At 60.7% G+C, this 9,158-nt stretch overlaps 1 protein-coding gene across 1 annotated transcript; it reads right to left on the reverse strand.

Annotated features, from left to right (window-relative positions):
* Positions 1-349: 349 nt before the first annotated feature.
* Positions 350-7,171, reverse strand: LOC103758435 (carbonic anhydrase 15). The gene is made up of 8 exons (XM_018076209.2): positions 6,978-7,171; positions 5,377-5,412; positions 3,210-3,380; positions 2,845-3,005; positions 2,083-2,175; positions 1,679-1,745; positions 1,274-1,440; positions 350-601 (listed from the first exon to the last, which is right to left on the reverse strand). The coding sequence occupies exons 1-8, from the start codon at positions 7,042-7,044 to the stop codon at positions 383-385; spliced, it is 981 nt and encodes a 326-aa protein (XP_017931698.1). The 5' UTR covers positions 7,045-7,171; the 3' UTR covers positions 350-382.
* Positions 7,172-9,158: the final 1,987 nt, after the last annotated feature.

The raw sequence follows: 9,158 nt of genomic DNA on the forward strand, positions 1-9,158 counted from the left end.
GGATGGTATCCCTGAGTGCCACCTGGGCACAGTCCCCCAGCTCCCTCCCCACTGACCCCACAACCCTGTGCCAAGCACCTGCCCCAGCAACACCAAACAGAGCCAAAGATGCAGCGACTGGCGAGGACCTTGGCTTTATTCCAGCCCCTAAAGTGTTGCCCTCCCAGCAGCTCCCCCCACCTGGCTACAGGGTGGCTCCAGGCTTGCAGAGATCCACCTCTGCAGAGATCCAGATTCACAAAATCTTCACCCAGCCAAGGTCTCAACAGGCTTTTTGTTGGTTTTTTCTCATTTTCCATGAACCAGATACATCACCTCCTCATTGCCACTGCAGCAGGGTGATGATGTTCATGTGGAGACTGGTGACAGGCTGGACCAGACCCTACGGGGCTGGTGAGAAGAGGCTGAGCAGGGCCAGGAGGAGCAGGGATGAGAGGAGCTCGTGGTGGCCCCCATGCAGGGAGCCACCACTGGCCGTGGCCCCCCGGGAGGCAAAGACCTTCCGGCTGTGGAGGGGCTGTGGCGGGCGGAAGTTGTTGATCATTTTTAGGAGCCTGGATCCGTCGGGTGGGAAGTGGAGGGTGCTGACAAACGCCTGCAGCTGCACAAGGGGAGAGGCAGGATGGGCAGCTGCTTCACCAGGCACCCCAAACCCCTGCCCACTGTCAGCCTGCCCCTCCTACTGCCCCACTGCTGATGGCACAGGACCCATGGCATGTCCCTGCACCTGTGGGCGTCCTCCCATCACCCCCCACTGCTCTCCTAAAGCCAGACTTGAAGGTCCTTACAAGGATCAGGTCTTGAGTTTTAAAGGGTCTAATTGTGTTTTGGTGCCAGCACCAAACACTTAAATAGTGGCTGGCCCATGACTCTCTCAAGGCCAGACACCTATTAAGATTCTTGGGCAGCAGAGGAGAACTTCATCCATTCATCCATCCATCTGTCCATCCATCCATCCATCCATCCATCCATCTATTCACCCACCTCCTCGGAGCCTGTACTGAGCTTCAGTGGATTCACTGCCATTCCTCTTTCTGAATACCAAGGCTGGGCAGGAGAGCACTATGAATGGGATTTCTTCCCACTGGCAGGTGGCCACATCTCCATTACTTAACCCTCATAAAAGCAATTAATTCCCAAGTTGCCAGGAGCATTATTATAGAGGTGACTTTGTCTGTGCTCTCGCTCAAGGGTCAGGAAGGGCAAGGAGAGGGGCCCACCCAGGGGGCCCAGCCTTTCAGATGCTGGAGCGTGGGGCTGTGCACGCCAGTACCTGCTCCCGGCCGATCTCCACTGGCTCCTCGAAGACAGTCCAGACGACGACCTCGCTGCAGTCGGGGGTGGTGAGGGAGCCCTGGTAGCGGTAGTACCCGGAGAGCCGGCCGGCCCGCGGCAGCAGTGTGCTCAGGCGGAAGGTGGAGGCCAAATCCACGGAGTCCCCTGTGGGGCAAGACATGGGCACTCAGCCTGTCCTGTGCCAGGGATGTGGTGGGGACAGTGGGGCCACCTCCATCAGTTTCCCTTCAGCCAGGTCCCCCCCACAGCTTTCTGGGCTGCAACCCTGCCCTCCCACACCGGGGTCTCTCCTTTCTGCCCTCCCACACCAGGGTCTCTCCTTTCTGCCCTTCCACACCAGGGTCTCTCCTTTCTGCCCTGCCCCGATGAGGAGGTGACTCACCAGCATGGGAGACGTTTCTCAGCCCCACCACGATGGTGTTGTAGTTCGTGTTAGGGGTTTCAGAGACCTGCAGATGGGGAGAAGAAGCATCTAAGGCAGGCAGGGCAGAGCTGCATCATCCTGTCCTGCTGAGCACCTGCAGGCAGAGCCTGCTGCACCTCCACCCCACATTGTTGCAGAGCAGCAGGAAAGGGTTCCCAGCCCACACCTTCTTGCACAAAGTCGGTGGGGGGCCCTGGCACCTTTCACCATTGAGGTTCCCCAGCACCTCCTAGCCTTGACCCAGCCTTCCTACCCCTTCTTGCTCCCACAGGGCACCTGTACAATGCTCCCCTGGCTGCACCATCAACACCCTGTTTCTGGGGGGTCCCTCTTGCCTGCAGCATGAGCCCCCACAGACTCACCTGGTAGAAGAAGCCAAGGACAGCCAGCCCGTTGGGATGCCCCTTGGCCTCTGCCAGTGTCCGGTACTTGACATTCATGTGGACGATGTGCAGCTGAGAAAAGCACAGAGGAGCCAACTGTGGACAACTGCCCCTGGCCAACATCCTGGCAGCAGGGCCCTCTCCTATCAATCCTTCTGACCAACCTGGGGTGACCAGACACTGAGTCAACTACTCCCCGAAAAGCCCTCCTGGTCCCACTGGCACATCTGTGGGATGGCTGCTTGGAGGATCAAAGCACCCCAATGAAGTGATCATCCTTTGAAGGGTGTGCAAAACGGGGCCAGCAGTCCCAGGGTGCTCACCAGCCACAAAACAAATTCTGCTTTCCTCTGGCAGATAATGAATATTTTAGAGGTGCAGAGCCTCTTTCACCCAGAAGGATCCCAATGTGCTTGGCACAGCACACTCACACATGCTCTCGCTTGCATTCACTAACTCAGTGTGTGGTCCTGGCAGGGCACAGAGCCCCCTAAACACTGCTGAGTGCCTTGGATGAGGCAGCTCAGCCCACACATGGTAAAGAAACACCTTGAGTCTCACGTCAACTGCTTTTTCACCTCCCAGGTGCCTCTGCAGGAGCACAGCTGAACCCATCGGTGCAGCGTCACAGAGTCCCATCACCTGCTGCATGGCAGCCTTGGGATGCCCCGGCACCACCCCTTCCCAGAACACCATGGATATGGGCTACCCAGAGTGTGATGGGGGCTTTTTCTCACCTACCTCCATAGGGAGCTGGTGCCCATCAAGGGTGTGCTCAGAGCCATTCCCGGCTGGACTGCCCCAGTGGAAATGGAGCTGGAGTGCGCGGTACCTGCCGGGGAGGCCCCCACCACTGATGGTGATGTGCTCAGAGGCCGACTCGCTCGCCAGGCTCAGCATCACTGCAAGGGCAGCAGGACAGGGTGAAAAGGTGGTTTAGGATGGGGAACACCTGGTACACCTGGGCTCTTCCTCCACACAGATCCACGGGGCAGTAGCCGCAAGAGGAGGGCAGGAGCCCCCGGGAGTGGCAGCAGAGCCAAGCCCAGGATGGGATGGTGACCAGGAAGCCAGGACAGGGGAAGGTGCCCAGCTTCAGCACGCACCTGTGTGCCCATTGTTTGTCAGCTTCCACTTGCCGGGGGGAGCCTGGTCGTAGCCCTCAAAGAGGATGTCCCCGAGGCCACTGTCCCGCTGCAGCCGACGCCTGTCGATGTTCACAGGGGACTGCTTGTTGCCATCACATGAGGCTTTCAGCTCCTTCCAGTGGCTGGGCCCTGCAGGGGAGGAGCAGGGGCACCACGGGCAGCCACAGAGCCACTGCCACCCCCGGGGGGGACACAAGGCCATGGGTGGCTGTGTCCCCAGCCAGCCCTGCTGTCCCTGCCAGCCCAGTCATTCTCACTCGCATCCCGTGGGAGCTGCCCTCCTGCCCAGCAGAGCTTCCTCCCTATTGATGAGCAGGGGCTTATTGCAGCCTCATCCATAATTCAGCAGGATTTCCTCGAGGGGCCGAGGATTATATTTAGCTGAGCAGCAGTGTCCCTCCCTCCACTGGTGCTGGTGAAGGGCAAGCTTTTCTCCCAAACTTCTGCCCGTCCCTGGGTTTCAGCACATCTTAGCCTACCCATGCTGGTTCTGTCCAGCTGTGACAGGTGACAGTGCATCCTGGCCACACAACTCATCCTGGGGTGAATCCTACACAGGGTCCTGTGTGACCACACGATGTCCATCAGCAGCTCCTGGGGTGAGGGGTCACGATGGCAGGAGCTGTGTGAGGACATGGCAGCACTGGCAACCAGCTGGACCCACTGCAAACCCACAGTGCTGCCTGGGGGGCTGTGAGCTGACATCCCCACAACTGCCACCATGGCCAGACCACACACTTCATATATGTAGCTTGTCCCCATCACCCCGGCATCAGCTCTTCTTTCAACACTCGTTGCATCCACAACTGGGGGATGTAGCCAGCTACCCTTCTGGTCACTGCTCCAGTGTGGCTGCTGTGACACCTCACTCCTTCACCTGGTGCAGCCCAGGCTGCAGAATGCACTGGGCACTGCCAGTACCTGGGCTCAGTCCCAGCCAGGTAACAGGAGCTCCCTCAGTGTCACCAGCCCTGTCCACTCAGGGCACCTTCAGTCCCGAGGGAGCTCAGTGCATCCCTCTGCAGACACTGCTGGCTCTGCTCTGGCACACATTATGGCTGGGCAGCCTTTGGCTACAGCCAGGGTTTGGGGAACTGTTCCCCCAGCAGTGCCCCATGGTTCAGCTCTAACGTTTACCTTCCTCTTCAGCAGACAAAACCACAGGCACTTGTAGACTGAATCCACCTCCTGCCCTCCTGGGCTCAGCCCTGTCCCTTTATGTTCTCCTCCCATTACTCTAGGCAACTTTTTGCCTGGAAGCCCTGGAAGCCACAGCCTGGCTGTGCCGGTGTCCCACCAGCTTTTTGGCATGGTGTTACTGAGAGGCCCCACAAATTACCTGGTGTGTTCATTAAGGGACCATTCCACATGGGCACACAGCTGGCTGAGGGCACACAGCCGGTTCCACGCTGCCCGAGCCGCTTCCCACCGGCCCCTCTCCCCTGCCAAAACCTGCCCTCGCCACCCTGACAACATTAAACTGGGAAAGACCAATCCTTGCTCCAACAGGGATGAGCGGAGCTCAGCAATCCATACTCACGAGCCACGGGGCATGTAAACCCAAGAGCTATAAAACAGTTGGGCCGTAACAGCTGATTAAATGCTTGATGATCTTTAATTAACCTCTTACAAGCTATTTGCATGTTTTGAGACAAAGTGCCCCCAGGCATACTTCTCTCCCCAGCCAGACAGGCAGGCCTGCTGCCTCCCCAAAGGGAGCTGTCCCTTCTCCAGTCAGGCCCCTGAGCCTTCCAAGACCCTTGCTGCCTGTGCTGCACTGGGGTTTCCAATGGCATATTTTAAATCCAGGATTTAATTTGTTTCAGGTGAAAGGGGGAAAGCTGGTGCTGCCACAGGAGCACCCAGATCTAGTTGGAGTGAGGGGTGGGGCCAAGTCACTCTGAGGGGCTTGAGTGTTTGTCAAGTCTCTACACCAGCATACTCCAGAGCAAAGCTCCTCTAACCATTCCCACTTTAGAGTGACATGGGGGCATTTGCCCTTTTCCATGCCATGCTTCCCATTGCGACCTCTCTGATGCTGCCCAGGGTGCCCTTGGCCAGGCACTGTGGGGTCCAAGCTCCACACAGCCCCGACAGCCCCCCTCCCACACCTGGCACCACTTACCACACTGGGGGTCCTGCGAGTCGTAACACCACTGCCCTGCAGGAGAAAGGAGAGCTCAGGGCAGGTGATGGAGACAGGTACCCCTTCCCAAACCTTCACAGGGCTGAGCCCAGGCCCCAGCAGTAAGGACATCCCTCATTGCAGCCTGGGGTCCCACCGACACTTGTGTTCATCCCAGTTATTTTTGGCTGGTGTTTTCGCACCCTCCCTGCCTCCCCCAGCCGCTCCACAGGGAAACCTCCCTCAGAATCACTGCTCCAAGGCAGCCAAGCCTTGCTGCTCGCTGTGCTCCTTCCCCAGCTACTGTAGAGCCATCCCCCCCTACCCATCCTAGCAAGGCAGCCCCTCACCCCACAGCAGATGCCTTGCAGCCCTGCTGCAGCCGTGGGTGAGTGGGAGCCGAGGGGGCTGTGACAGCCCTTCCTGGTGCTCCCCATGGCTCCCGCAGGTGGGCTGGCAGCAGCAGGCAGTTGCTGGTGGCTGCAGCAGGCAGGCAGTGGGCAGGCCTGTGCCCACACTGTGGGGGTGATGGCTTGTCCCATCACTCAGGACCACCTCAGCCAGAGCTGCTGAACTCCCACCAGCTGCCCGCTCTCAGGAGGGCTGCGGGCACCACCCGTGTGGTGACAAGTGCTGGCACAGCAGACACAGGGATACCAAGGGTTTGCCAAGAAAGCTGGAGCCCTGTTCCTGCTCTGCTGCCTGCACATCTGCCCAGGACCATCAGCTCTGCAATGGGAGCTGGGGACTGCACCCCTTCCCTCCTCAGCTCCCCATCCTGCTCCTTGCAACCAGGAGCAAACTGGTGCTGTCCAGGGCCAGCCTACACAAACAGTCCCTGCTGATGGCTGAGGGGCCATGCCAGCAGGCTGGCTGTAGGGGAGCTGAGCCATGCTCTTGTGCCAGCCACTGCCACTCAGACCAGCAGGACAAAGGCAGCCCTGCCTGCCTCCACCTGTGCTGCTCATGGCCCCAGCCTGTGGCACTGCATTCGAATTCTCACTACAGTGGTACAAGAGACACCAGCCTCAGAGGAGAACTGGGAGCAGGACAGTGCAGGACTCAGACAGTCCATCCCCAGGGCAGGGATCTCGGGGTCCAGGGGAAAGCTGAACTCCTGGAAAATCTTCAGACCTGCATGCACCAGTCCTCGAGCATCCTCTGGCAGGAGCCAAGGTAGCACTGGCCAGCCCCAGATGCAGGTGAGCACCCAGCGCCTCGGCCCGGGACTGGCAGCCCCGTTCGCTCGCAGCTTTCATCCACAGTGCAGGTCTGTGGGGCGGATGGGCTGAGCCCAAGCCCCAGTGCCCCAAGGGGACTCTGGCCTGGCCAGCACAGAGCCCCGGGCGGGCTGAGACCTCCCAAGCCCAGCGGTGCCCAGGGACATTCAGCAGCGGGGAGGGGGGCAGTGGGAATGCAGGAGAGGGGTCCTGGGCCAGACCAGGTCCCCCAGTCCCTGCCTCCATCCTCCCCAGCCCGCATCATCCCATAGCGCGTGGGAAGGGAATGGAATAAGCGGTACCCCTACGGACCCCCAGCCCCACGCTCCCGTTCTCTCCCGCCGCGGGACCCCCGTCCCGCTGCCCCGGGGCTCAGCTCACCTCCCGTGGCCGCTCGCACGACGAGGGGCAGAGTCAGGAAAGTTATGCCGAGCCCGGTGGGGCCCATGGCGGCGGGAGGCAGCGGGGGGACCCCCGCACTGCCCCGTCCCGTCCCTCCGCAGTGCGCCCGGCGGGGCTGGTGCTGGGCTGGGGCGGGCGGCAGCGCTGGCAGCGCCCGCAGCCCGGGAGATGCTCGGCTCCAGCCTGGGCTCTGCTCTTACATATTCATCACCCGGGCTGAGTTTTTAACTCCTCGGCTGCTAGGAGGGAGCGGGGAGAGCCCGGCCCCCAGCCAGCCCCCCACGCCCGCCAGGTCACTGCCTCCGGTGACAGGGACAGGGACAGGCGGGGAGCGGGGGCTGGCGCGATCCCACGGGTGCAAGCGCTGCCCGCCCCGCCCTGCCGAGGGGTGCCCCCCGGTACCATCCCGCTCTGCATCCCCAAAGCTGGGGTTCAGCGGCATTCCCTCTGCGCCCCATCCTACCCCCGCAGTGTGTGGGACTACAGATGAGATTCAGGGGGCTGCCAGTAGACAGAAGGGGCTGAGGGCACTAGCTCTGCCCTATACCCTGTCCACTTCTTGCAGACACATGCTGTGGGACATACTCTCGCCCCCAGCTTTGACAATGCCCCAGCCAGCAGCGAGTCCTGCATCTCCCGCACCTGAGCATGGTGGCTCCCACCTGCTGAGGGGCAGGTGGTGCCATGGGGACCCATAGACCAAACCCAGCTGAGCCCTGAAAACAGAGGCCCCTGCCTGGGCAAAGCCCAGTGAGCACAGTCCAGTGAGCACCTCCTCAGTGCCCAGGTGGCCTCCACAGCCCCACCACAGGGGACCCTCAGCTGCTGGGCTCACCAAGGAGCCACACTCTGGTGGGGCAGGATTCAGCCCTTTCCTCTCAGTGGGCACAAGGCTGCAGTGATTCAGGCTCTCACAGCCATAGCTGGCCAGGGCAGAGGGGCAGCACTGGGGCACAAGCCTTATGCACCCAGTGCAGGCGTCCTGTGCTGGTGGAGGCAGCTCTTCAGCTCCTCATCATGGAGTGAGCACACGTCGTTCCCATTGCACCTGTCCAGGAAGGTCCCACAGGAGCCAGGATCTCACCAAAGGAGCTGTAGTCTCTCAGTAGGCAGGTAGGAAGGGGGTGAGAACACAGGAGTATGGTGTTGTCACATTCTCCTAAAATATCCCTGCCATCCTCAGGCAGCAGTGGAAAGGAGGCCACGGGACCCAGGCTGCAGCGCCCCTCGCCGGCACTTGGCCCTGGCCAGGAGCTCTGCCGAGCCAGTGCCAGGATGAACAAACCCGGCAGCAGCGCGAGGGCAGCAGGAAGCAGCCTCCTGCTGCCGGCTTGGCCGGGAATGGGCTCCGGTTCAGAACTGCCTGGCTGCCATGTGCTACAAGAGGTTCATCCTCAGCAGGGGTTCTTTGGGGCACCCCTGTGACCCCAAGCCAGCGCCAGCCCCAGGCAGGTACCTGGGCAGCACCAAGCTGCATCTGGACCCCAGCAGAGGAGGGCAGCAGCACAGGTCTCCCCCAAGCTGCTCTGGATCTGCGCCACGGCTGACACTTGGCCCCCGCTCCGGGGATGAGGTATTCTGCACCAGGTCTGCAGCCTGCTGCCCATTACTGCCAGGAAAGAGAGGAGCTGCTCTGGCACCTGTGAGACCAAAACCTCCATTGGAGACATGAGCCTGCCAAGTAGCACCTCTTCCACCCACCCACAGCAGGACAGCCTGTATTGCCAGGCAGTGAAGGAGAAGCCCAAGACCCTTAGGGTCAGGAGCTGATGAGACCCCCCACCCCCTAGCTATTGCTCCCCAGAACACTTTTTTTGGATTTCAGGCTTCTCTGGGGGTGATTTCTAGCAAGGAGGGCAGGAGCAGAGTGGGGCTCAGCACAGCCCCGACGAGAGGCAGGAGCAGAGCGAGGAAGCAGAGGGGTCTGCAAGGCATGTGGAAAGACAGCAGTAGCACCGAGGTGCTGTGCCACACCCTGCTCCCGCCCATCCCCACTGCCCCGCTCCCCAGGGTGCACCGCTGGCTGCCAGCACCCGTGCCAGGCAGGAGTAACCTCCAGTTTCTATAGGAACCAGATCAAACCTTGAAATTGCTGGCCTTGCTGATGTGTTGGTGGTCGTGCTGAGCTCACGGCTGATCCTGCAGCTCTGTCCTGTCCTC

The sequence above is a fragment of the Manacus vitellinus genome, unplaced genomic scaffold (genome assembly GCF_001715985.3).
Source record: "Manacus vitellinus isolate BGI_N305 unplaced genomic scaffold, ASM171598v3 scaffold_31_pilon, whole genome shotgun sequence".
In the NCBI taxonomy this organism is placed as follows: domain Eukaryota; kingdom Metazoa; phylum Chordata; class Aves; order Passeriformes; family Pipridae; genus Manacus; species Manacus vitellinus.

Coding starts and splice junctions, on each gene's coding strand:
- LOC103758435 (XM_018076209.2), bottom strand. CDS start 7,044: ATGGGCCCCACCGGGCTCGGCATAACTTTCCTGACTCTGCCCCTCGTC. Junction 1,441..1,678: donor GAGAAACGTCTCCCATGCTG/GTGAGTCACCTC, acceptor CTTGCCCCACAG/GGGACTCCGTGGATTTGGCC. Junction 602..1,273: donor TGGAGATCGGCCGGGAGCAG/GTACTGGCGTGC, acceptor CCCCTTGTGCAG/CTGCAGGCGTTTGTCAGCAC.